This window comes from Scomber scombrus, chromosome 19 (genome assembly GCF_963691925.1).
Source record: "Scomber scombrus chromosome 19, fScoSco1.1, whole genome shotgun sequence".
Lineage (NCBI taxonomy): Eukaryota > Metazoa > Chordata > Actinopteri > Scombriformes > Scombridae > Scomber > Scomber scombrus.
In genome coordinates this window covers 6372585-6399057 of record NC_084988.1, presented here as the reverse complement: position 1 = coordinate 6399057, position 26473 = coordinate 6372585, and the positions used below count along the sequence as shown (strand labels likewise).

The following is a 26473-nucleotide window of genomic DNA, read 5'->3' as shown; positions in this document are numbered from 1 at the left end:
CTTTTCAATTAGTTTTAACCCAAAACTACCACCATTCTCACCTGTACTTTGTTTAGTGCTCAGTAATTACGATGTACAGCATGTTAGTGTTTATCTTAGTACAGCCTCACTGCTAGAATTGCTCTTGCTGTTACATTTCCATACCACCCAGTAACTGTATACAGTATATATTATAAACTAAACAATATTTTATGCTGTTAGTATACAAGAAGTCAACACTAAACTGTTTCACACTAACAGGAAATGATGAAAGCTTATTGTATATTGTATACAATAGAAAGTATTATTGTATTTTCAAGTATGGAAAGTCCTGCTCCTGTGTCCATCCATGAGATAAGCTTTATTCATAAATAGTAAAATATATGCATTTCTTTTCCCTGTTTCTGCACTCCATCTACTGAAAAGTACTAAGTTGAAATAACATCCAGTCCATAACAGAGTGGGACACGTTTATTCAGCTTCAAATAAACTCAAGTTCTCATTTCTTAGATGTGACATATGATGGGATCTAATACATAAAAATTTCACCTGCGACAAATGATCATCCCTTTCCCTGAAAAAATTTACACATTTGAAAATGGAAAATAAATAACTCTAGTGTTCTGAAAAACAATTTGTCTAATGGCCTCGAGTCTAAAGAACAAAAACGTCACTTTTTCCAGATGGTGATTCTGGGGAAAGGAGCCGACACTGCGAGGAGTGTTTGATATCTTGGAGACATAAAAAGTAGAATTAAAAACACTGAATAAATTAACACTGGAGTTCCTCACGCTGTCTTTTTTTTGGGGATATTTGGTGTTGAAATGAACATAAATGCACAATGACAGAAATGTTTAAACAGCTTAACAGGATTTCAAAAAGGTACATTCAACAGTATGGCACATCAGCAAGTTCCTACCAAAGCTCAATTTGCAGAAAGCAAAAAATAAAACAAAGTACTGATGCTTTCTAATGCTGTATATATATTATTTTACTGTTGAGTCTACCTTTTGAGTTTAACAACAGCTGCAAGGGCGAGTCTACATACATACAGGTCACATACACGTTGCTTTCTACTCTGGATTCACACTGAAGAAAACAAATATTGCCATTGATTTCAGTACAACAGGGATTACATGGTTTGAGTGTGATGATAAGTAGGTCTGAAGTATGGAAACTATACATCAGATAGTTTGAAAACTGATGTGACAACCAGACTATGATTGTCCCTGTGCAACATGTTTCATTAAGTGATAATTACCCATGCAACTCAGCCCTCTCTGTACTTTCAAGTCCCACAAAAATGTTCATTTGAAGACGTTTTTAAATGTGTCTGTAAGCAAGAACAGAAGTCTGGTTTGCACATTGCTAATTGTTCTAGTGATGGCAATGAATCACGTGGCAGGTATAAATTTGCAGTTGAAAGGCCAGAATCTAATTCACAGAATAAAAGCAAATGCAGTTTAGCAAACAGCTTAGATTTGCACAGATAGTGCACACCTGAAAATGTGTACCTAATCTGTAAACACTCAAAAGTTGTGAACCAAGATGGAAAAAAAAACAACTTTATTTAAATCCCAAGCATCAATATCGACACATCATGAAAAATAAAAAAGTGGGGCAAGAAAAAAACAAAAGTCCATTCAGCTTTGTCCGTATTTTCCATAAAATTTTTAAACTATAGTGCTATGAGAGGAACACACTGCGACCGAGATATTCTCTTAAAACGGGCTAAATGTTTCCAAAATGACACACTTTGCTGTGTGTGTGGGGGGTCGAAAGTTCGTCCGCTTGAAATGGCGTCTTGTGTTGCTGAACGGTGGTCTCTCCAGCAGGTCCTGTGTCCAGCACTAAAATCATAGTGTCTGGCTGTCTACTGTACATGCAGGTCCTTTTCCTTCATTGCTTAAGAGCTCACCAGAACATAGATCATCCTGTTGAGAATAGATGAGAAAATGTAATATTAGTACACGTGATTACAAGCTGGACATCCCCAGATAATACAGTATGCAAATATAGGTTTATGCTGTTTTACATATGGACCAACACACTAAAGGCAGAGAAATAAAGAAATAAAAACAAATGCGTACCCGTAGAGATAGTAGAAGAACGACAGGAGGTAGAAAGCCAGTTTGCACCAGCCTTCTTTTTGACAGAACGCCAGGATGTCAGCATTCATGATAGTTGTTGGGTCGTAGAGTCCTGGACAGCTCATCACAGGTCTGCTCATATACCTGCACCACAGTAAAAAAAGAGAGGAGTGGGTCAAGTCAATCTGGTAATACAGATGGCTTTTAATTCTGTAAAAGCAGTTTAGTGTTTCAGTATAAAACACGTTTAACATGCAGTTTGTTTTCCAAATGAAAGGGCGATTTCTTTCTGGTCAGATACTCACCTCCAGACATGATAAGCCAGCAGCGGTAAGTTGAGACAGAGGGTGAGCCACTCAGCCGCACAGAAGAACATCACACAGAAGAAGAAATGGATGAGATACTCTGGGAGCACAAGCTGTGAAGAGAAAATATGAAAAGAAAAATGTCATAATCCACATAAAGTGAACAGAACACAGTCTAACTCCCCTTGTCCTCTTAAGCCTGATCCACTAACTAGACTAATGTATAAAGAAGTGCTTTATCTGTCTCCACACAAACTGCTTTGTTAGAAAGTGTGGAGGCACACCGAATAAATTTAGAGAGACTAATAAAAAGTTAACACAGAAAAGAGATTACAGTATTAAAATGTGCAGCCAAGTCTCAAAGGAAATTAGGCCCTTTTTTTTGGGAGCTATTTAAAGAGTCGGCTCCACAGAGTCCAAGAAAAGAGTGAAAAGAGAGATTCTTATTTTATCAATACATTTTTATACATATTCTTACATTTCTGTTCAGCGTGGCCATTGTGCTGGTGGTAAAATGAAAGTGCTTTTTCACGCACAATGTGTAACAAAATAAACAGGGTGGAAAATTAAAACCTGCCACCTGCAAAATGTGAACACTAAAATGCCCAGACTGAGGACATAAAGACCCCCATTTGGCTGACCTTCACAAAGCTCCCACACTGAGGCTTACGCACAACCCTCAGATGTCCTCTATCTGACAATGAGCAAGGTAAACTGTTTTTTGGCCAATCCTGTATCACTTTTAGCTTTTACCATCAATTTATAACTGTAGAAAATCACCTGAGTGGCTAATATAAATTTAGGAGTCTATCAGACAACTAAAAGTGGATTAAAAACAGTTAATTTCCCAACCCTGTTTATAATGTCATGCATCACCAAGCGTGACCATAGGTAAAAAGGGAAAAGCCAGCAACAGCTTGCTCTGGAAAGTGTTTGCGCATCTCAGCATCAACATTTTCTTTTGAAGTGAGGGCAAACATACAGATCATCCCACTTCCTGACAAACGGACCGGGCAGCACACTGGAGAGAGGGGGACCATGCTGTGAGCACTAGCAGTGTTGATGCAGCAGCCTGCCTCAGGTTGACAGAATTCGAACTGGTGCGGGGGTTCAGGGGGGCAGATGGAGGCACCACATGTAAGCCATGCATTAAAAAAGAAAAAAGAAAAAAGAAAGCAGAGGGCGGAGGGGTAGGTAGGGGCAACCAACAGCCCACAGACAGGATAGGTGAGGGCACTTGGGAAGAGGAAGGTGCAGGAAAAGGGGGCTATAATGTGTTGATATCCTGCACTGTTCTGCCAAATACAAAACTCACAGCACCAAAAAAAATGTGCCGACTACGCTACACACGCAAAAAGACTAGCCGTGGTCAAAACTGCAGATTGTACTATGGAGTGATTAGAGACGGAGGAATCTTGTGCTTTCACCCAAAAATAACTCCTCCTACTAGTGAAATCGCTAACCAATCAGTGGACCCAAATATTGCTGAGCTTGGAGAGTGTTGGGATTCTGCAACCATCTGGTCCAAACCACAGGTGATGTAGATAGAGCCAACATTGTAAAACAGCTTAGTTCTGCTAATTGCCGAATCATAATGCAGCCTCCACTTTATAGAAGTAAGATTGATATCTAAATATGAGTTATTAAAAGATTAATTAAAAAATATATAAAAATAAATTTCCTCCAACTTCAGTCAAGACATCAACCTGTGCCGTGATTCACAGCTCAAAGTATAACGTTTTCAAAAAGCAAAAATCCTTTTACATCTTGCAGGTAAACTGTGAAATATTGATCAGACTTAATATGATACTATCAATACTGTTCTGTAAAAGCTTTGTCAGGACAGTGTGTAGGCCTGGTGTCACATTACTGTGAAGCTCCAAAACTCGACAAAGACAAAATGACCTGACCTTCTGAGTTTACCGTGAATTAACTGTACAAGTAACTTTAACACTATATGCAAACAAAGGGAAGGTCGTAATAAAGATCATGCATGTTTTGAGCATTTGCAAGTCTTTTCAGTTAACAGCTATACTTTATCAGAAGTCAATAACATTGGATATTTCATCAATGAGAATACTATTATCCCATTTCTGATAAAAAAAGTACATCTTAAAGTTGCTTAAAATAATTTACAACATATATTTAATGCAATTTAATTGGTTTGATGAGGTAGAAACATGATAATGGAAGCACAATCCAGTACTTCAGTAAAGGCTTAATCTTTAAACTGCAATTTGAGGTTTGCAGAATAGAAAATAACTAATATTCTTGACATCTACAACAGTCAAAACTGCCCCCCCTATAAAAAAAAAGATAAATAAATAAAACAAAATAAAAATCAAGGAGGAAAAAAACAGAAGAAAATAAACAAACTACTACACTACAGTAAAAAAAACCTGAGGCACAGGTGGCATGTCGACTAATCCTGAGTTGAACTCTGGCCTTAACTCTGAGATTAGTTAACTGAAAAGACGTTTGCAAACACTTCTCCGTGCAAAATGACAAGACTGCAGACTGAGTTGAACTGAGCGGGCATTTTAAAGATTGGTACAAACCTTTAATGCAATTTTGACCCTTTTAATCTTTTTGACCTTTTCAATTGTCTTTTTGCCGTTAACAAAATGTTAAAAAGAAAAGAAAAGAAAAACAAAAAAAAGCAGATTAGGAAAAACAAAACAAAATGCATTAGAGTTTGACAGCGGACAAGATCACTGAATTCATAACAGCCAGGTTATTTAGCATAACAGTGCAGAGAAATGATTGAAAAAAGACAGAAAGGCAAGATAAAGTTGTCCTTTAGTAAATAAAACATCTTTTGACAGAGCATATCTGCATGCAGTCATAGAGGCAAGGAAGGTGTGTCAGGTACGGTGGTGTCACTTACCGGATTTAAAGTGTTACACTGATCTATAGGATTCTTGTAATCAGTCTTCAGCTCATCAAATGCTATTATCTGCAGGAATAAGAGGATCACCATGTCACAATGTAGAGAGGGCAATTTAATATAACATTTCTATTTGTAAAATGTACCATCAAAATGTCACTTCAATGTTCACTTTCCATAATATCTTTTAAGAGCAACATCCTCTTTAAGTGCAGCGTTCCTTTATTATATTGTGTCTGTGCAATATTTTATACAAAGTACTTACTTCACTTTTCCATTACTATGACTGAGAAAAAACTCTCCCTATTATCATTATGTCTATTTGCCTTGATTTTACTGTCTATATGGCTGCAACTAACAATCATGTTTTTAGTAAATTAATAAATGTATCAATTGCAGATGTACTAGGTGAAACATTCCCCAAAACAAGATCAGAAAACCCAAGGTGAATACTTGTTTTGTCTGACTCACTGACAAAAACCCAAATTTACAAGAACATAAAACAGAGAAAAGTTCATAAATCCTCATGTTTGAGAAATTAGTCTGGAACCAAATAATATGTGGAGTGTTACTGACAAGTTAATTATTTGTTATTGAGATTGTTTTATTTTCCTTTTATTGGATGTGTCAGTAGTTTTTTTTTCCCAGCACCACTGCCAACAGACAGTTTACTCAGTAACTAGCATTACACTAAACATGATTTTATGTAACAGTTCCTGTTTGGTTCCCTGATGCTTAGTTACACAATACACAAAGACTCAGTTTACTGTTTCCAGCTATTTTCGTGGTTTTTTACTATTCTGAATAACACTTTCATACAGACCTCTCCTAATATACTTGTCCAACTAATGTTCTTAACTTAATCCCATCTGAACTTCTTAAATGTGATAAAAACCTTAACAATATGATATTTTGAGTTGTAGTCTTGCTACTTTAAAGTTGCTAATCTATAGTGTGAATGTTTCAGCTTTCACAATCTAACTAACTGTATTGGGGGAAGAAATGTGACATGTTGGGATGATTGGTGGAGGCTCCAGAAAACGGATGACAGCAACATTGTTAGCGAGTTAAGCCTGCTAACTAGCTGGATAGCTACTCTATATATAAATATAACCACTGATTATTTGACAAGGCTGAAAAATTAAGGGGCCATTTGTTGTGGTCTGTTTATATTTAAAAGCCGGTGAACGGTTGAAGATAACACCGCGTTTAAATAAAACAGTGATTGTATTATAACGGCTAACTTTAGCTCTTAGCCAACGGTTGGGTGTGTGTGTGTGTGTGTGTGTGTGTGTTTGTGTGTGTGTGTGCCATTCATTCTAGATCGAAAGCGTTACTAAGCGGTGGGTGCTCGGCCGTTTCTATGGAGCTTGCTTGGATACGTTCCATTCAGACGTTGCTAAGAACCGCGGTGAAGTTACGTAAATATAAAAAAAACCCAACAACAACACAACACGTCCCCAAGCTATGTGGCTACAAAAGCTTAGCCTAGCCTTAGCCACCGGTGTTAGCCAGGCTTCCTCTCGCTCTTCTTTCACCCAGTTTAACCAGCCTCGTTGGACCCGGCAGGCCAAACTGCCTCGTCTAAATGAGTCTAAATGTCTACTTACGTGCCAGATAGCGAAGAAGATAAGCGCCGCCGTGAGCAGCAGAGCGAGCATATAACAAAAGGCCGCGAATGTGAACGCCATTTTTTTTCTCCGGTTCTGCTCGTCGGTTCCTGGCTCGGTCGGAGGGTGATGCAGGCAGCTCCGCAACCGATTTGAGGCGTGTGGTAAGTCGGTGTGTCTTCTTCTCCAGTAAGTGTTTTTAGCTAGCTTGGCATCCTTATTGTTGCATTACTGCCATCTTCTGGACTAATGTATGTCCTTCAGTGTTTCCTCGAGTCTTTACATCATTTCTATCTATTGTCCCAAAATTTAAAACCTTCATTTCCTATAATTGCCATAATTAATTAACACTGTTGCATGTTCAATTATTTTGAGGTATGTAAACTGTGAAACACGTTTTAAGTTCAACAAAAATATTTTGAATAGTTCAGTAACACCAAAACATCTATTAAAATTACTAATTGTACATTTAGTTAATAACTAATGCAATGACATGTACATATTATCCATTATTGTTTGATGTAAATCTAAGCAGATGTTTGTATATACGGTAAAATGGGCCTGCATTACCCATACAATGTTTATTCTGTTCTTTATTTATTCAGAAAGACACTGTTGTTTTTTTTACCGTGCTATTTCTCTGTGTTATCATTTTTCAGTACAGAATAAAACTGAAAATTATTCAACAGCTTTCATTGGACCAGCTGGACCAGAGAAAAACAGCAGTCTCAGGAAAACAGAAGGGTAAACATCACTGACATTTTATTTATTTGGACAATAGGGACAAATAGACGCTTTATAAAGTATGGGAAAAATACAAATATCTCAAGTTTCACTGATGCCATGAGGCAGCTGGTTATGATACATGTTTCAGGTGTGTTTTTATTAAAAAGGAAAAACAAACAACAGAATAGTAGGCATTTACCCAGAGGACACCAAAAGCTAAACAACACATTTGCAGTAAAAGAAAAAGAGTCAAGAGGCCAAATATACAACAGGTTCACCACATAAAAGGGAAAGCTATCAGATCCACATAACCGAATACATGGCTCAGAACCAAAGAGCGCTACTGGGGAGATTGTTTTTGTCACATGATCAACGTGCTGTCCATTCCCATATCCCATTTCTATGAAAAGATAAGCAGCAGATGTTTTAAAAATGCAGCAGAGGCCAGATGTTTGAGGTGCAAGTGTATTAAGTTTAACAAATTAATAATTTAAGATATAATCTATCTTCTGTAAGCATGCAACAGAGCAGCCAATTCTTGAATACGTCATTATAAAACTTCTGTCAGGCTTTTGCAAACTGTTCAGACATACACACATTAAAGCGTGCTCTTCGTTTACAGTAGCTTTCCACATTTTAGAGGTTTTAAGAATTTCCTTTTTATGTTCACATTGAAACCAGTACATTGCACATATTTCAAATGAAATACAAAGTTTAAAAGTTAGCCTGTATTGCTTTTGTCAAAACTTTAGTCAACAGACACCCTTGATTTCAAATTGAGTTTTTTCTTTTAATTTACCGTAATTTTCAAAGGATCTTTCAGGTTTCAGGGCAACTAAACTTTACTTTTACCCATAAAGGAACGTGTGCAACTGAAGTTCAAGTAAGAACAGAAACCGTTATGAACAAGCAAATCACACACTTTGGATGTTTTTTCGGCTAACGTTCAGCTAACAGTTTAAATCTTAGCATTGATGTTATCAGTAGATTACAAAAAAAATTACTAAGTTATATCGTTGTTACTGTTGAACAAAACCCTGTCCTCACCTGTAAATAATCAAATGAAGTCCTAATTTGATATCAATTAATGATCTATAGGAACAGATGTAACTGCATAATTTGACTCATACAGTTTCTATCATTTAATCTATCAAGAATTGTACTTTGACAGATGATGTCTCCTGGACATAACAAAAAACAGATAGTCTTAAAACAAAAAAACATTAAATATCTCCCAACAAAGCTTTTTCAATCACCTTCTATTTTTCTCACACACACACAAAAAAATGTCATGTTTTCATTTTGGCCTCATGATTTTTTTCAAGACAGACATAAATATGACAATATTTAAGACACAGCATTGGTATGTATACTGTAGCAGTATGACATCATACACTATGTGGCGATTTCCTGCTATGAAGCACTAAATTAGCCACAAGCCAACGTTAAACGTTTCCAAAGTTTCTCAATAAAAGACGACACTGATGAGGGAACATGTGGATTTCATTTGTGTCTATTATTCTTTATTAGGGCAGACCAATATACCAAGCTGATATTGAGCTTTTATCAAGATTCGGAAAACTGCCACCACTGGTCAAATGGAGGTTTTCCCTTCACCAGTAACATAAAACCAGGTCAGTAGCACCCACAATATAATTGTATAAATGCATTTTAAGTACATTTGATGTACTGTCAGAATATCTGGGGCTGGTTGCCCTGCTGTTAAAAGCTGCTAATCCTTACTAGAATTAGTTTGGAGGTTTAGTGTGCTGTTTTAGAGGATTTTCCGCCCTCAGACGAATATAATTCAGCAGCAAAAAGGGAAAAAATGTAGTTTTGGGGCACAAATACAGCCAAATAAAAACAAAATTGAGTCTGTAAGTGTTTAATAGTGACACATTTTTTTGTTGTTTTAATCCCTCCTTTATTTCCAGCACATTGCATTTGAAAAGTGCTGAAGGCTATAGTTTGGCATTTTTAACCTCAATGTTTAATTTCAGGCCCGATATGAGAGAACATAAACCCAACAATGTGAAACTACTGTAAATACTTACAGACTGTACTCTTAATATTAGATATTGGCACAAAAATATGAGCTGCTGGCACATTCAATACACAAATATCAGTATCAGCCTTCACAAAACCTATATTGGTCAAACCCTGATCTGTGTGGAAAATGAAAATGGTCCAGATGCTGTCTTTTACCCAACAAGTCTAAATATTAAGCACAACTGGCATTTGGAGAAGTCGCAGCCGTCGTCCTCAACACTGAGCGTCTCGAGGCTGCGACAACTATAAAGCAATCAAAGTGGCTTTACATCAGAGTTAAGCACAACATTCATCAACAGTAATAACAGTAAGAGCTATAATGCACAATAATAGCTAACAATCTCTATATAAAGACACAGCAACCCACTTATACAGAGTAGCCCAGTAGATTAAGAAGAGGGCAGATGATGCTGCCCTGTGTGCAGTGTTTCATGGTCACTAGAGACAGAGAGAGGTTTCTTGTAAAAACTGTTCAGTCTGGAATGTTTCAGTGGAAATATTGTTATCAGAAGTGTGAAATCGTAACAAATATGCAGGTCAAAGGCTGAATACACTTTTACGCATAAATCACGTTTCTTCTCTAAACACAGACGCAAAAGATGTGATCTGATGACACAACAACAAAGGGGCAAATCTGCAGCGAGACGAACATCAGAGGGGTTTCTGCCAGCTTGTTCAATGTGCACCAAGAGAAGGTAAACACATTATATTTAAATCTTTTAGTGCCACTTTTCAAATGGTCTTAGTGTTTTTGTCATTTGTAAACTGGGGCGATTAGTGTTTGATATCTAAATTATCATTTAAATGCCCTTAAATTAATACTGAAGGAGAAACTGACTAAAACAGGACTCTATATTGTTCTAAATTGCAGCTATGATTGTTCAGATGTTCTGGCAGGATGTTTGTTTGTCACAACAAAAGGAAATACCTGCTGTAAAGTCTACTGTAAGTGTACATAACCCTAGATACACCACAAATAACCAAACATAATCTAAAAGTAAGACTCCCTCAACTTATTGGAAAATGATAAGAAGTAAAAAAGGTGAAACTAAAGATGTTTACAGCTGCAAAAAGCAGACTGTGTAAACTACTTAAGAGATCCAGAAACCGTTGTTACAATGCCTTTTAAATTCTCCTGAATGAACATGATAAGGAAGGGCGGATGAGCACTATCAATTTCTGTCCACTTCAAGAGCTATGGGAGTGTTAATTCAATACAGACACGTAACTGGCACATGGAGAGATTGTACGGGAGACAAAATCAGACCTGCCTCAAATAGTATTCCAGTTTTAGGCTGGCAGATGGGTGAGGGTTTATATGCCGAGCATGCTGACAGTCACAGAGAAGCATGTGATTGTCTGAACCCTCTGGCACACTTTAAACTGTAATATGCCAAAAAAAAAAAAAACCTCCACCAAACAAGTCTAAAACCGAGTACAGAAAGCATTTGGAAACACTATTTAAATCAGGTCTGGTACAAAGAGAAAGGAAACATTAACTGCGGAGTGTTCTCCCAAAGAGGTGACACAACACGCGTTGTGCGATCTGGATCCTCCTCACGTCCCAGACTTCTGGATGAGATGAGCTTAGCGGAAGAACCCAAGTTTCTCTCTAAGCCATTCCTCTGTTAGGTCCTCTGTGTTTCTGATCTCAAACACCTGGGGGAAAAAAACATAAAATGAAGCAAAGAACAGGATTTAATTGCAGTTTAATATAGCAGGTGATGTGAAGTGAATCTGATACATATTAGCTGATAATTGTTTGTCTTTATGTGAAAGTGATTGCTTTTTGTCATTCAGACATGAGTGAATTTTATGTCAGAGGAGAGGCGCACTAAGCAGACATAAAACAGCCTGTTCTTAGAGGAGCTCAAGAGAGAAGCTTTAGAGAGGAAATGTAAAATTATACTGAGATGGTTCTTGGTACTTAAAAACCACAAAAATGTTTTCCTCTGGATGTCAGGACTTAAAATAAAAACACTGGACCTTTAAGACTTTTTAAGGATCCGTGGGAACTTTGGGTTCACTAACCTTGGTCAGTTCAACTGTTTGCACCAGTTTGTTTTTGCTTCCTGCGTACATCATCTGCTGCTCTGGTCTGCAACCTGCCAAAAACAAACGCACCAACATTTACAAAAGTTCAGTTAAACCATGTGCACCATTCTTAGTTTTTAAATGTATAATAAAAAAGTAAATCCAGAGACGTTCTTACCCACTGGACTGGAGAAGATGAAGCAGAGAGGATAAGACACGCGTCCATCATCATGCTGGTACTTATAACTGTAGACGATAAATGTTCCTGGCGCTAAGGACAGTTCACGTATGTCACATTTGGACTTGTTTTACAAGAATTAACTAGATTTACAAGATTAAAGTCCATATTTCAAGCAAAAGTCCACCAAATTAAAGCCATGTGGCAGGAAAGTTAGGATGCAACAACAAATACTGTACTTAATTCACTATAATTACAATACAGGGGGATATGATTTTAAATAACTATTAAAATAAGACATGTCATTCATTCAAAGGATATCTCGGCTGTCTCTCAGGCAGCTCATCCTTCAGATCATCAGGAGAAATGTCCTAAAACAAGATGAATGAGTCATCAACAGTGAAGTGAGGAACTCCTTAGCTGTTGTGGTTACACTTTATCCAGAAAAGTAATTAAATCCTTTAACATTAAAACAGCTGACAAAACAAGTTTAACCACACAAAGTTCAACTACTTCACTGTCACCTCTTTCAGGCTGGTAGTTTAATTCAGTTTGGAGTCTTTAAATTTGAACGTGAAGATGAACACAAACTCAAAAATTAAAGTATATGACGCTATAATTAGAGAGTAAAAGGTAACTTACCTCGTGTTCTTCCTCAAGAATAACGAGCTGCTTGTCTTTATCGATCTTCACTGAGGGGTTAAAAAAGAAAACAAATATATTACAAACCAACAGCAGCATGAAAACTGTAGCATGAGATTAGTTGTGGAACTAATAGTTGAAGTACTGGTAGTAGTTTAATTAAAGACAAGAGTTTGTACCAAAAAAAAAAAAGAAAAAAGAGTAAAATACCAAGAAAAGTACAACAAACTCAATAAAACAGAAGCTAGTAGGTTTTTTATTTTAGATATTTGTGTATATATATATTTTGTATTGCAAATGGACTTTTGTTAAAAGGTGAGTTTGCCTTTGAATCAGAGTCCGTGCATGCAAACACACTCCTAATCCAATTTCGCAGCAATAACATTTTGATCCAGAGATGGCGTAGGATAAAGCTTAAAGCTCAGTTTGATACTCAGACTGATGTAGTGCTGAAGCCACCTGCTGTATTCGCAGTAAGTGAATACATGTCTGTCCTCCTCCAGGCATATACTGATTTTCCAGTCTAATATTAGTAACATGGATGCTTTTTCTATTTTTCCCCCTCTTTTTATTATCTGGATAGGTTTGCGTGTTTACTGACAACACATCTGTCTTCAACTGTTGGTTTCAAAGCCAGAAACACAACAGAAATACTTTAAAAATCCTAACCAGAACAGTAAAGAGCTTGGAATTGTATGCACGTTTAAATGAATAGTTCAATATTTTGGAGAAATTTGTTTTTAATTGCTGTATTGCCAAATGTCTGTGCAACGAATATGAAGCTTCAGGTTACAGCTGGTTGGCTTATCTTAGCATAAAGACTGGAAACAGGAGGAAATAATTAGCTTGGCTCTGTCCAAAGGTAATAAAATCAGCATATCAGCACCTACTGTATAAAACTCACTAATTTACATATTTTATATCCGCTGTTTAATGTGTGCAAACAAAGCAAATACACATCTTTCCCAAAATGTCAATCAATGTACAAATATATTGCTAAACAGTCCATAAAGAGAATAATGTTCGTCTCATCTGGATGAAGGTTTATTTACATCATTCATAAAATCAGCTGACAGAGGCAGACAGAGCTGAGCCAGCCTACAAACACATGACCGCCTGGTTGAAAAGTTATTTCATCTTCAGTCCACGACAGTCTTGTTTGAAAATACCTTGAGCAAGAAATGGTCAAAGCAGTTCCTGAGAGTAGACTAATTTGAATCAGGATTTAAAGAGTGTCCGCCCCCTCCCCATTCCCCATTTCATTCACTACAGCAGGAGGCCGTGACCAATCTTAGAGTTAATGGAACACTATGACCTATAAGTGTTGGCTTATGGCTTAGGCTTTACTGAAGGAGGACACGTTTTGGAAAGTGACCCAATTCTACAAACTGCTCTTTGTCTAGGATTTGGTTAACATAAAAACAACAATTTAGGGAGTAACACAAAACTGGCTCACATCATCCTCCTCTACTGATGTTTGATTTAAAACTCATAATCAATGAATACGTGAGAAGTTGAATGGTATAAATGTGTTGCCGATACTCACTGACGATGGCCGCGTTATTGGTCTCCTTCCGGAAACGAAACTCCCGCAGCTTTTTAACCAGATCTTCGTCCACATCACACACCACCAGTGACTCACTCTGATTTTTTTATTTTTTTTTTAAAGAAGGAAATAAGCACATACAATACAACATGGTCAATTAAACTTCAAATTCACAAACAATTAATTTTTACCACACTTTGAACTGTACAATTCGGCATTTTAAAATGATTTTTCTTCGAATGTTTGTACAGATTAACCAACCAAAGCTTTGACCTTAAAGATTTAAAACTACAGAGGACACATTCACCTCGACTAACCAAATGTTTCTGATTCATAGATATTGTCAGCGATGGAAGACTGTGACTAATTATATTATATATTACATTATTAAGCCAGAGCCTTGTTAGATCTACATTCATCACAGTAAAATGGATCATCGTAATGAAATGGGAAACACAGAGAGGAACTGTTATAGTGTGAATAAAGAACACAGTATGTGGCAGATTATACCCTCCAACAAAATCCTAGGGTCATATAAAACCCATTTCTTATAATTAAGGAAGAATTATGTTCTGTTTTGAGCTGCAACATTTAGTTGATTAACAGATTAGGTGATTAATCAGCAACTACTTTGACAGTCCAATAATCATTTAAATCATTTTATTAGGCAAAAGTGCCAAACATTTACTGGTTGCGGCTTCTCAGATGTGAAGATTTGAAGCTTTTCTGTGTCATTAAGGAGAGTGAACTGAATATCTTTGGATTTTTGAGTGTTGATGAGATAAAACAAGACATCTATAAACATTACTGTGGGCTTTAAGTATTTATAAAGGGCATATTTTTCAATATTTTCTGACATTTCATAGACAAAGTAAATGATTTGAGAGAAACCCTATATCTGTTATACATACCATATATTGCTCTTAATCTAAATCTAAAATAATTTTAATAAAGATGTTCAACTTAATCTTTTGTTTAACTTGGCTCTGTGATTTAAAGTAACTTTGCAGAAGGTTTATATGAGTGGAGGGCAGCTGCTGAGACACAGACTGAAGCTTTAGGAGGTGCTTAGGCATTTTAATGATTTTCTGTAAATCAATGTGGGAAAAAAAAGTGCTGAAAACTTTCTTCAAACATCTCAGTGCTCTGTGTGAATCCTGCGGGAATAGAGTCTGACCCATTATCCAGAAATAAAGTAATACACCAGTTCCTGCAGGATTTGAATGGTCTGAACCGGTGTCACATCCACACACACACAACATTACATAACTCCACCACAAAGACATAAAAATCTTTAAGAGTCTCTGCAGAATCTCTGAAATCTATAATTACACCTTCCTGAGCAGATGGCTGGTGGGAGTCAGGATTTCACTGAGCTTAGAGAAAAAGATCTTTTCAGATTAAGGAGAGACTGGAGTGTCTGTTGTTGAGACTCACTGAGAAAAAAAACAAAAAACAGGATGCATATGAGGGGAAATATGAGGAACAAGGGTGACACTAAAGCCCGGAGGTGGCCACAGGTTCAAATTCCTGCAGCTAGCTGGCTAGTTTTGGCTGAGACTGGCAGGAAATGAGAGTCAGCTAAGTTAAAATAAGCAACTGACTGAATGTGCCTCAGGTGTAAAACAGAGATTGTAACATCACACTGAAGTTGGCTGTCACTACAGAGAGTCAAGCTGTCATGACACGCGGTAAAAAGCTCAGAGAGAAGCATTTATTCATCACGATATAAGCGAGCTAGCGTGAGGGCAGCTCCCCAAAAGACGAGTTCAAACACGTTAAACAGAATAACTGAGCGACCACAGGAAGCTCGGGAAGGTAGACTTCAGAATAAAAGCATACAACTTGGCTGGAAAATTCTGAGCACTTTAACACGATCTCAGAAAACATTAACAATTGTTTCCAATGCCTTTACCAAACCAAACTGAATTCACCTTCTCTACTTTACACTCAGTCTTTAATTTTAAAAACACACTTTTAGCATTAATAGTAATTGGACTATACCTCTTTTCTAGTCTTTTGACCACTCAAAGCATTTTTACACTACAGGTCTCTTTCACCCATTCACTCACATTGATCACAGGGGCTACCATGCAGGGTGTCAACCTGCTCATCAGGAGGATACTAATATATTCATACACCACGGCTCAGCTGCATATTTGGCTAATTGATAGATTCTGATTCTTTCTGACTTGCTAAATTCTGACTTTTAACACACAAAATGCTGCTTGCAAGTGCAAAACACTAAATCACACGCTCAGCCCACAAAATACTGTCACCTCTAATTATCTCCTCTAATTATTACATGCTCCAGTACTTATTACTAAACATTACAGATCACTGAAACAATGCAACATGTGTATGTGAGCATTCCTCCTTATTTTAACAAAATCAATGTGGTAAGCAGCACCACAAAACCTTTGATAATGAATGAATAAAAAACATACCTTGAGGTCAATACAGAGCACAAAAGGTGAACTGATGCAGTGAAGTACAGTCACAATTGTTATTTTGTTTAATCTCACTTGAGGGTTTATTGTAGTCTCAGTCAGTCTCTGGATTATACAGTAATACAAGATAACTATTTGATGAATACAGTTAAAAGTCTTTACAGCCATACTTTACAGCAAATACTGTCTTCTGAATAATTTTTATAATTTTGTGTTTTTTGTATAATCTTAACCATCGCAGTCTGTTTTTGATTAGAATAAATTACTATATAATTTAAACATTTAAAATGAATAAACATTATATCACATACATGCGAAATATATTTAATATAACCTGAAGCACACATTTTATTATGAAATTTTGAGGATAACATTAGGAGCACACGGGTCTGTGGGAAGAGTTTAATGAAGTGAATGAATTTGTTTCCAATTTTTCTTCGCAAGTATTGGGTTTTTATTTTGAAATCCTCAACCGGAACTCGTGTACCTCTGTACTTCATGACTTGACAGAGGGTGGACCTCATGCTAGGCTAGCAGGCTAACGCTAGCCAAGCTGCGACCTCACTTTTCTCTCAACAGTCCAAAAAACATTTTGTTCAGACCACACGATTAAAAACATAAACAAAGAGCGATATTGACGGCAGCTCTGTGACAAACATCTCAGACTTACTCACCATGATTGTAGAGTTGAATATTTCCCCTGAAGCTGCAGCTGCTGCTCTGACTGTAGAGACGCTTTTAATGTTTTTTTTCTGTTCTTTCACTTCACATCATCTTGTGACTGGTCCGACCAATCCCAAACAAGCGCCCCCCTCCTGTAAAAGTTGGTCACAAATCTGTTCTCACTATTGTCCTGCAAGCTGATTAGTTTATACATAAAATAAATCATATATTTTTTGGAAAAAAAATAAACATTGAGTGTTGCAGAAAAGTGTTATTAAATTGAACTATTTAACATTTAGTTCAGCAGTAGTTCAATGAAAAGATCTGTGCAGGAAAACTGATTCAAATCCTCTCAAAAACAGTAAATATCTAAATGATTTTGTGTGTCAGCTTCTGTATCTGTGTTACTGTATAAAGTATCTAATAATTAGTGATGCTAAACAACTAGAAGACAATAAAACAATACAAAAGACAACTTGCTTTTTAATTATGTGATATAGAGTCTGGAGTTGCCACAAGAATAATTATAGACTTTTATACTTTTAATTATTATTAATTAATTAATTGATGATTAAGAAAAACTAGTATAAATGTATTAAGTACATTTACTCTTCAATGATATATTATAATGATAGCTAAATATAATTCAATTTTCCAATTAACTATTTATTTGTTTTTTAATGTGTCTTTAGGTTATAAAGTATACAATTACTTTCACTTAAGTAAAGGATATGAATACTTCTTCCAGCACTGTGTGTGTGTGTGTGTGTGTGTGTGTGTGTGTGTGTGTGTGTGTGTGTGTGTGTGTGTGTGTGTGTGTGTGTGTGTGTGTGTGTGTGTGTGTGTGTGTTGTTTCTTTTTTAAATTCTTTATTCTTTGTTGTAAAGAATATACTATATAATGAACAAACAACATACAAACAACCAGTCATTCCAGTTCATATCAAATATATTTTTTTAATTAATTGGTATAAATAATATATAATAATTTCAATAGAAAGAAAGGGGGAAAAACTAAATAAATAAAAAGAATAAGTGACATCAATTAAAACTTTCTGAATAGATTTTCATAATAAATAAACTTTTCTTATTTTTTATATATTGTAGAGACTCAAAGTAGTATTTTTTTGCTTGTTTAAAAATAACTTAAATGGAGGGGCTGGTTTTGATATGTTTGGCTTTGTGGGTATGACACTTACCTAACAAAATAAAAAGGTTTACAATGCTTTTTATTTACAGCACAATTTACAATTACAATTTTTATACACAAAACAGGAAATAGTTTTTTGCTTAATACGAATCTTATGTGCAGTTTTGATTTTTTTTTTTTTAAACAAAAAAACAAAAAAGTCCTTAAAAATACAAAATACAAAACGAGCACTTGCAAAATAATTGAATAACATCTTCTATACAGATAAGTTACATATATGAGGAAATAAAGAATATGACATAAAATAATATGACACAGGAAATGATGTGCACTTATATTTTATACTTTACATATTTTTATGTATTCATGTATTTTATGTATTTTAATAATAATTTTATGGAGTCTATGGATCTTATGTAATTTCTGTATACTGTTTGTGTTCTCTTCTATTCTATATAAAGACTTAAAAAACATAATTAAAATACAAATAAGTAAATAAATAAATAAATAAATAAGAAACATTTTTTTCAAAAGGTTAGAGTTCATATATATTTATTAGTCATAGGTTTCATAGCGGTTTATTAATCTATTGCTTTTTAAATTATTAAATGATTTTAATAGAGTTCAATTCTATGTGTGTGTGTGTGTGTGTGTCTGTGTGTTTTGCGTGTGTGTGTGTTTGTGTGTGTGAGTTTGTGCGTGTGTGTGTGTTGTGTGTTGTGTTCATAGGTTGTGTTCCAGAAGGCACACACGCCCTTCTATTACGTCATGACCAAGGCGTGTTCACACTTCCTCTCCACAGTTTGTAGTTCTTGGGAGCAGATGATCTCTAACGCTAGCTTGTAGTCCTCTACAGGCTAAACTAGCTGAGTTATCTGGCTTCCATAGCTGGATAAATCCACATCGCTGTTACCCACTATCATTTGAGAGGAGTCTACCATCTGGCGAGGTAGAATAAAATATCTTTTTTTTTATATACTGTGTTTAGACACCGTGGAGCTCAAGTAAACAGGCGAGCTAACCATCTGAACGCAAACTAACAGTTAGCTGCTATCAGCTAGCTATGTAGCAAACTGTGTAACATCACTTGACTTGGATAATAACTATATCCACATTAATATGGAGCTAAAGCCAGCGTGGTGTCTGTGTAACTTGTAATAATGATGTTACTGTTTGGTGAAGCTATTTCTGGTGTGCCCAAATGGGTTTTGTTGCTCACCAGGCGAGGATGGAAACATTTACTCTGCCATTACTCAGAGCCTCAGTGTGTGTGTGTGTGTGTGACAGCTTGCAATAATGTGCTGTTGTAACAACCTAATAAACTAATGAAAGTTGTGTCCTTGTTTTGTCTTAGATCATGTCAGATTTCTCGGTGAGTAAACAACATTATAAGTCAATCTATTTTGTTACCAGATGCCAGTGTTTTGTGTTTTTCATTGAGAGTAACTTTCCATTTCTCTCCTTCTTCAGCTGGCAGATGCTTTAGGAGAGGACACGCCGAGTCAGGCTAAGAAATCGGGAAACACCAACCCGTCGGCCCCAGCAGGGAACCCTCCACCCGCTGTGAACCCAGGATGGCCCGGTTCAGCCCCCGGAGCTCCCACCCAGCCCTCCGCCCCGAGTGATTACGCTGGGGGATCTTCTGGCCCAGGGGCACCCGGGCAGTTCCCATTTCCCTCAGGTCCTGGAGCACCAGGGCAATATCCAGGACCTCCATCAGCACCTGGTGGGTTTCCTGCTGGCCCTGGGATTCCAGGACAATATCCACCTGCACCAGGGGCTCCAGGGCAGTTCCCTTCCAGCCCCGGAGCTCCTGGGCAGTTTCCTGGGCAGTACCCATCTGAAGGTTCTCCAGGACAGCTGCCCGGAGGCCCTGCTCCTTACCCATCTGGACCATTTCCCTCTGGCCCTGGAGCTCCACCTGGGCCTTATCCAAATATGCCTTTTCCAGGTTGTCAGCCAGGAGGAGGCAATGGGATGTACGGACCAGGTGGTCCAGGCGCTTTCCCCCCTCCAGCTGGCCCCGGTTCTTTCCCTGCATTCCCTTCTGGTGGCTTCCCCCCAATACCCCCTGGATCATGGGGACCACACGCAGGCGGCGGCTTCCCTCCAGCCCCTGGCCCCTTCGGTCCTGGTCCTGGGCCAATGGGTCCGTATGGTGGCGCAGCTCCAGGAGGCATGCTGGTGAGTACGAGAACTGTTTAAAAATAACTTTCTGTTGCTTGCTTGCTGCATTTCTTGGCAGATGTGGTTTTACTCTGGTGGGCAGTGGAGCATCTCTCCTGGTGTGGCAGTCTTTGTGAATATGGTGGAAATTATTACCAGCTAAATGTTATTAATCGTTTGGTTGTGGCTTTAAAGGACAGGTTCACAATTTTTCAAGTCTGCTTTAAAACAACAGTGAGGTGCCCACATGAACACTGAAAGAGGTTTCTCTCGCTGCATTCATTTTTCCTGTTCATACTCGTCTCACACTTCTTCAAATGCACTTTCAATGTAAATAATGGGGGACAAAATCCACACAGTGATTTTGTGCTAAAAGTTAACTGAAGGTAATATGAGGCTTCAACAGTCTGAGTTAGTCTTATCAGGTGGATATCTGCCACATTTACAGTTTTTTTGTGTCAAATTTCAGACAGTGTTTCCCTGTTGAACTGCAGAGGAAGTGTAATCACACAAAAAAGGGGCTTTGGCACTAAAAAGATATCTACTTGATTTTAATAGTGTGGGTAACTGAAGCTTCATATTAGCTTCGGATAAACTTTTAAAAACATTTTACACAGAAGGAGACTCGTGGATTTTGGCCTCCACCACCGCTCACATTGTAAGTGATTGAAGGCACTGAGGGCTACATCTGGAGCATTGTTATCTTGGGCTCTGCTGGGGTGCAAAGCAAAACATAAAGCAGAAGAAGAAAAACATAAAATAAAATCAAAATCAAAAATGTATTCTTGTCTTTCAGCCCAGATATTATCCACCATATAATTGAAAGCAATGAACTCAACTTTTCAGTCGGACAAGGACGTCACTTCCAGATTCAACATGGTTTGATTAGTGCCATATAACACAGTGTACCGTCAGGGTTTGTTTTCCATCTGCCTGCACAATGTAATGTTTAATTTAAGTCCAATATGATATAATGTACACTTATAACAAGACAAATGTGTTTACTGTATTAATAACACACTATCTGCTAAAATCACAGTTTGAGTACAATTTGTATATTCATCACTATTCTAACAATGGCTTGTCACTTTTGTAAATGTTTGTTATTAAAAGGTCTTTTTCTGTCTCCATTTTGCTTTGAAATCAATTTTTACTGTTGTTGCCTTGTAATTCTTTTTAAAAAATGTGAAAATCTCCAGACTTCACTTTTAAATTTTAAGTTTTTGTGTCATCTGTGTGATCGCTGTGTGCGTCGAACTAAACGAAACAAAAGAGATGATGACTCAGGAGCAGGAATGTGGGGATGGTCAAAGTTTTAAGTAATGTTTAACTATAAATGTCCTCCCTATTAGCTATGTGGTTATTTTAGTGATTATATGTATATTTCTGCTTCTGCCCTGGACAAATTATTAACAGGGTAAAAACTATTTGCATTTTCTTTTATTTCTCTTGATAAATACAACACATTATAAAAACTACACATAAAAGAGAAATTCCATTCAAAATAGAGCACATTAAATGTGTTCTCAGGATCTAAACTGTACATATTTCTTGCAGATGGTGCCGTATGATCTCCCACTTCATGCTGGAATTATGCCGAGACTTTTAATCACAATCGTTGGGGAGCCCATTCCTGGTGGAGACAGGTAAAGTGCGAACGGTGTTAATTTTCTAATCCTGCAGTTAATGATGCTTCTGTTTGCGGAGGAAACACACCTTTTTAGTAAGCCTCCACATTTGTTCACTGGTGATAAAATGCGGTTGTCAGTTTTCAGTCAAAGGAGAAAATACACTTTAAAGACACATTAATACTTTATTCCTAGTTGTTATAGCTTCAGCGCTCATCCTTTTCTCTCTTTCTTGCAGGTTCAATGTCGATTTCATGAGAGGTCAAGATGTCGTCTTTCACTTCAATCCTCGATTTCATGAGCAAACTATTGTTAGAAACTCCAACCTGGGAGGCTGTTGGGGACCAGAGGAACGGGAAGGAGGCTTCCCATTCGTTCAGGGCCAACGTTTTGAGGTAAAGTGTCGTAGTTACTGAACTGCAGCTAAAGACCGGAAGAATCAAGGAAGTCCATATTTTATATTTAATTGAGCATTTTCTATTCCTACAACACCAATGAGCCTCCCATACACATGTTATTGTGACTTTTTAGGAGTGTGTAGAGTACAGACCATACTTGACCAACATCTTTCTTCTTCTTCATCTTATTATTATTATTAGTGTTTATCATCTTAGCCTTTTTTGTTTGAAAGTTGGAGTGAAGGGAATGACATGTAACAAAGGTCCCAACATGAATCAGGGATACCTTTATCATCCTTATTAGGACATGGACTTTGTTGACCTTTTGTAATTTCTAGCATACCTCCGCCCAACTTGAACCTAATCAGCCAGAATAATTAAAATCACCTGTGTGTGACCGTGCAGAGCCTTTTAGATCAAACTAATGAAACTTGGCTCCATTCACATCACACGTCTTATGTTCAATTTTAGTCAGATCTAAACTTTGTGTATTGATGGTTCACATTCATGTTTGTAAGTGATGTTATCCGGCTCCAGTGTGAACACAGCTGAGGTCTTAGACTGCCACACATGTAAATTTAACTGAAGTTGGAGCCAGAGCGCACAAGATTAACAAACAAAAAAAAAAGAATTTGTGTGACAGTCAAATAATACACATGGGTGACACTCGTGAATGTGTGACTGTGCTAGCATGCGTCCATGTCCAGGATTATTTATTGTGGCAGTTGGCGGAAAATACAGATGATGAAAATGAGAACAAGAAGGCAACATGTTTGTTTTTACCTGGCTGTGAGGAGCCGACACTAAATGAAATATGTGCAGGGAAGTGACATGTTCATTCATTCCAGTCTGACAACAAACGTCACAACAAATATGCCAGTGGCCCAGATCTGATATGAAGAAATGTTTACACTTTGATGAGGTGTCAGATCTGACACACAAAAAAATCGGATTTGGTTCAGTTGAGCATGAAATGTGAACGCAGCCGTAGAAGCTGTCAGTCAGCTTTATGGTCATTTCTACTTTCTTTGTTGGTCACGGAAAGAAGGGTGAGGGCGTATTCACACGTTCAAAGTGTCACACAAGATATTGAACACGGGTGTAACTCACTTTTTATCTTTCATGTGGGACATAAAATGTGAGTCATGGGTAAATACTGAGACCTCACCTCACACATGGGTCGTGGGTCCACAGCTGCAGTTTAAACTAACGTCAGTGCTGCATCACAGAGTCCTCCCATTTTCTACTGGATATAATTCTACGAACAGTTAATGTTGCATTTTAATACCACTGAAAAGTTTCAATGGTCAAATATTATTTTTGCAGTGAAGATTCAACATGCAGGATGATACTTATTATCTTCAGTCATCAAAATATACTCCCTGTTTAGAGCAGAATTCATGACTCAGCAGGCTTGTTGTCTGTATTTACAGTAGGCCTACTATAATAATAATAATAATAATAACAGTAATAATAAGTAGAAGTATATAAAGCTCTATTCAAAACAGAAGTCAGAAAGTGCTTTCCATAAAAATGAAAAAAGACAATAAAAAGCTAACAATGAATAAGATATTGTAATAAAATGATAAACTACAGTGAAAGATAATGAAACCAATAGAGCAATCAATAAAAAGCAGGTCTAAAGTCTAAAATAGTGAGTGTTTAAAAGTGACTCAATAGAAAGACAGCGTGTTCACTTACCGTACCTCCTCTGGCTGAAAAGGCCCCGTTACCTTTTAGTCTTTAGTTTTGACCTGAGAATGGACTGACCCACCAGAGGATCTCAGGTTGCATCCAGGCTCGTAGGGGGTCAGGAGGTCAGCTACAGGTTTACTTGTCACCCTAACCTGTGTTTAAAATATCAAATCTGTGTCACATTCACATCAAAACCACAGTGATGGAGGGCCGAAGAGTCTCGTGTGTTAACCCTTTCACATCCTTGTTGTTCTCCCTGCAGCTGAAGATCCTGGTGGAGGACGACATGTTCAAAGTGGCGGTGGATGGCACCCACCTGCTGGAGTACGAGCACAGAGATGGCGGGCTGGAGGAAGTTAACCTGGTGCGAGTGTGCGGAGACGTCGACCTCTACAGCGCGGCGCCGAGCATGATCTGAATCTTCAAGAGCTACTAAACCAGATGCTGCACGGGAGACCTGGGTCAAACTTTACAGCTGTATTTGAAATCCTTTCAAATACTTTGATGCATTTGATGAAATTTGCAATGCGCAGTAGTCAGGAAAGTGCAGCCTTTGCCCACCTGGCACTTCTTTACTTATCACAGAACAGATGGCACATTAACCCAGGTCTGCACAATATAATCCTTTTTCTTTTTTTTCTGCTGGATGATGTCTCATTTTATAACCACTTACAGTCCATTATATTTTGTGACATAACAGTATCTACGTAGTGAATGAGGTAAAAGGACATCTGAAACATGTAGATGTTACAAATAGATACAAATTTATACTTATTATGATTGTTGAGGAAGTGGAAAAGTATGATATGTCCCAAACATTTCATATATTTTCCACCCGTATGCTGTATTTTGTTTACAGTACCTGATTGTTAATTATAGTTCAATCAAAACCTTGATAAGCCTTTATAATGCATGAGGGTGTGATGCTGATAATCAACTTAGTCTCCTCTCCATCATCTTATTCCAGTTCTGGACGACACTGGATTCACTAGCCTGTAGGCAAATGACGAAGTTTCTTATAATGTATTTATATACTGACATAGACCTTCTCCTTTCTTCAGTATTAATCCTGCTGTGCTCTCAGGCTGGAGGGTCGCACGGTGTCTTACTAAATATGATTTCATGTTGAAGTCAAATCTAATAGTAAAGAAAAGAGAGAGGCTCAAATTAAAGTGAATAGTTGGAAACGGGAGGTATGGGGTCTCTGATTTGTTGCCAAAGATAACAGTGATACAGTATTTTCAGATTATGTGCTTATAAATAAAGAGGCAACAAGCAACAAATGACTGATGATGTCTGGTTGATTGAGAGTACTGTGCGCTTCTTCTGAGCTACCTGCCTGAACACTTAATAAACGACTTCCTCTGTTCCCATTTCTTATTTTACTCAACAGTGGAGAAATCTAATCCCTGTCAGCAATCACATTATCAGGGGTTTTCCAGTGAGTATTACAGTAACAAATAGGGCTGGGCTGGACATACATTGATACCAAATAGCATTGAAACCGTCAAACGATACCTGCATTCAATCCTTTTTGCACCCAGAGCTAGAAAATTTGGCTATTTGTATGGACTTGCTCACAGCCAATCGACGCAAATGTTCTCAGATTAATACATATTCATAATTTAAAGACTTTCAAAATGCATTTGTGTAAAATTCAAATCTTTTAGATGTGGAGGAGTGGCGGCATTTTATAAATTTTAATGCTTCTATTCACACGATGGGTATTGAATGAAGGACTCAATTGGTATCAGTATCACTTTAAGGATACTTGGATTGGTACTGGTATCATCATTTTATAAACAATAGCCAGCACTAGTAATAAAACATAAATCATTGATTTCTTCTTTTCTGTTGTACTCTTATAGAGACAATTGCACATATCTGGGATTAATCTATTTTGAGAACAGAAATCCTCAGGTGACAGGACCTTGGATCAAAATATAAAATATATATATATATTCATGACCAAGTTCGTAGAATGATTTATGGAGCAGTAAGAGGCTTATCTAATAAAACATGTCCAAGATCTCCCTTACGTCATTACTCCTGCAATAAAGCAATAGCCATAAACATTTCTCCAGGTATGGAAGCCCATTTCTGCCAATGTGATGAAAAAAGAAGATCCTGCAAGTCAATAAAATGAGAAACTTTAAAAAAAATTATGACTTAGTAACTCAAAATAATGAGATACTAATAAGTCATAAGTCATTATTTTGAGTTGTTAAGTCATCATTTTGAGATGGTTTCTGATTATTTTGAGATACTAAATCATTAT

At 37.2% G+C, this 26473-nt stretch overlaps 3 protein-coding genes across 3 annotated transcripts; 1 reads left to right on the top strand and 2 right to left on the bottom strand.

The window, feature by feature from the left end:
• Positions 1-432: 432 nt before the first annotated feature.
• Positions 433-7044, bottom strand: cnih1 (cornichon family AMPA receptor auxiliary protein 1). The gene is made up of 5 exons (XM_062440150.1): positions 6872-7044; positions 5262-5330; positions 2375-2487; positions 2070-2213; positions 433-1913 (listed from the first exon to the last, which is right to left on the bottom strand). The coding sequence occupies exons 1-5, from the start codon at positions 6950-6952 to the stop codon at positions 1886-1888; spliced, it is 435 nt and encodes a 144-aa protein (XP_062296134.1). The 5' UTR covers positions 6953-7044; the 3' UTR covers positions 433-1885.
• Positions 7045-7622: 578 nt separating this feature from the next.
• Positions 7623-17266, bottom strand: gmfb (glia maturation factor, beta; the record flags this gene model as incomplete). The annotated part of the gene is made up of 7 exons (XM_062440153.1): positions 7623-11305; positions 11678-11751; positions 11859-11941; positions 12180-12229; positions 12501-12550; positions 14047-14143; positions 17171-17266. Coding segments are annotated over 7 exons (522 nt in total), but the record flags the coding sequence as incomplete, so codon positions are not given.
• A 1853-nt stretch (positions 17267-19119) lies between these two features.
• lgals3a (lectin, galactoside binding soluble 3a) lies at positions 19120-25933 on the top strand. Its single transcript, XM_062440129.1, has 6 exons — positions 19120-19257; positions 19663-19680; positions 19779-20492; positions 22032-22120; positions 22341-22497; positions 24458-25933. Exons 2-6 carry the CDS (start codon positions 19666-19668, stop codon positions 24611-24613), a joined length of 1131 nt encoding a protein of 376 aa, XP_062296113.1. The 5' UTR covers positions 19120-19257; positions 19663-19665; the 3' UTR covers positions 24614-25933.
• The last annotated feature ends 540 nt before the right edge of the window (positions 25934-26473 follow it).

Bases quoted from the DNA above. Each gene is read 5' to 3' on its own strand.
- cnih1 (XM_062440150.1), bottom strand. From the start codon at position 6,952: ATGGCGTTCACATTCGCGGCCTTTTGTTATATGCTCGCTCTGCTGCTC. The intron at 2,488-5,261 runs GTAAGTGACACC...TTCTCTTCACAG, and splicing joins AGTGTAACACTTTAAATCCG to CTTGTGCTCCCAGAGTATCT. The intron at 2,214-2,374 runs GTGAGTATCTGA...ACTGTGGTGCAG, and splicing joins CTGGCTTATCATGTCTGGAG to GTATATGAGCAGACCTGTGA.
- lgals3a (XM_062440129.1), top strand. The intron at 22,121-22,340 runs GTAAAGTGCGAA...TCTTTCTTGCAG, and splicing joins CCCATTCCTGGTGGAGACAG to GTTCAATGTCGATTTCATGA. The intron at 22,498-24,457 runs GTAAAGTGTCGT...TTCTCCCTGCAG, and splicing joins TTCAGGGCCAACGTTTTGAG to CTGAAGATCCTGGTGGAGGA.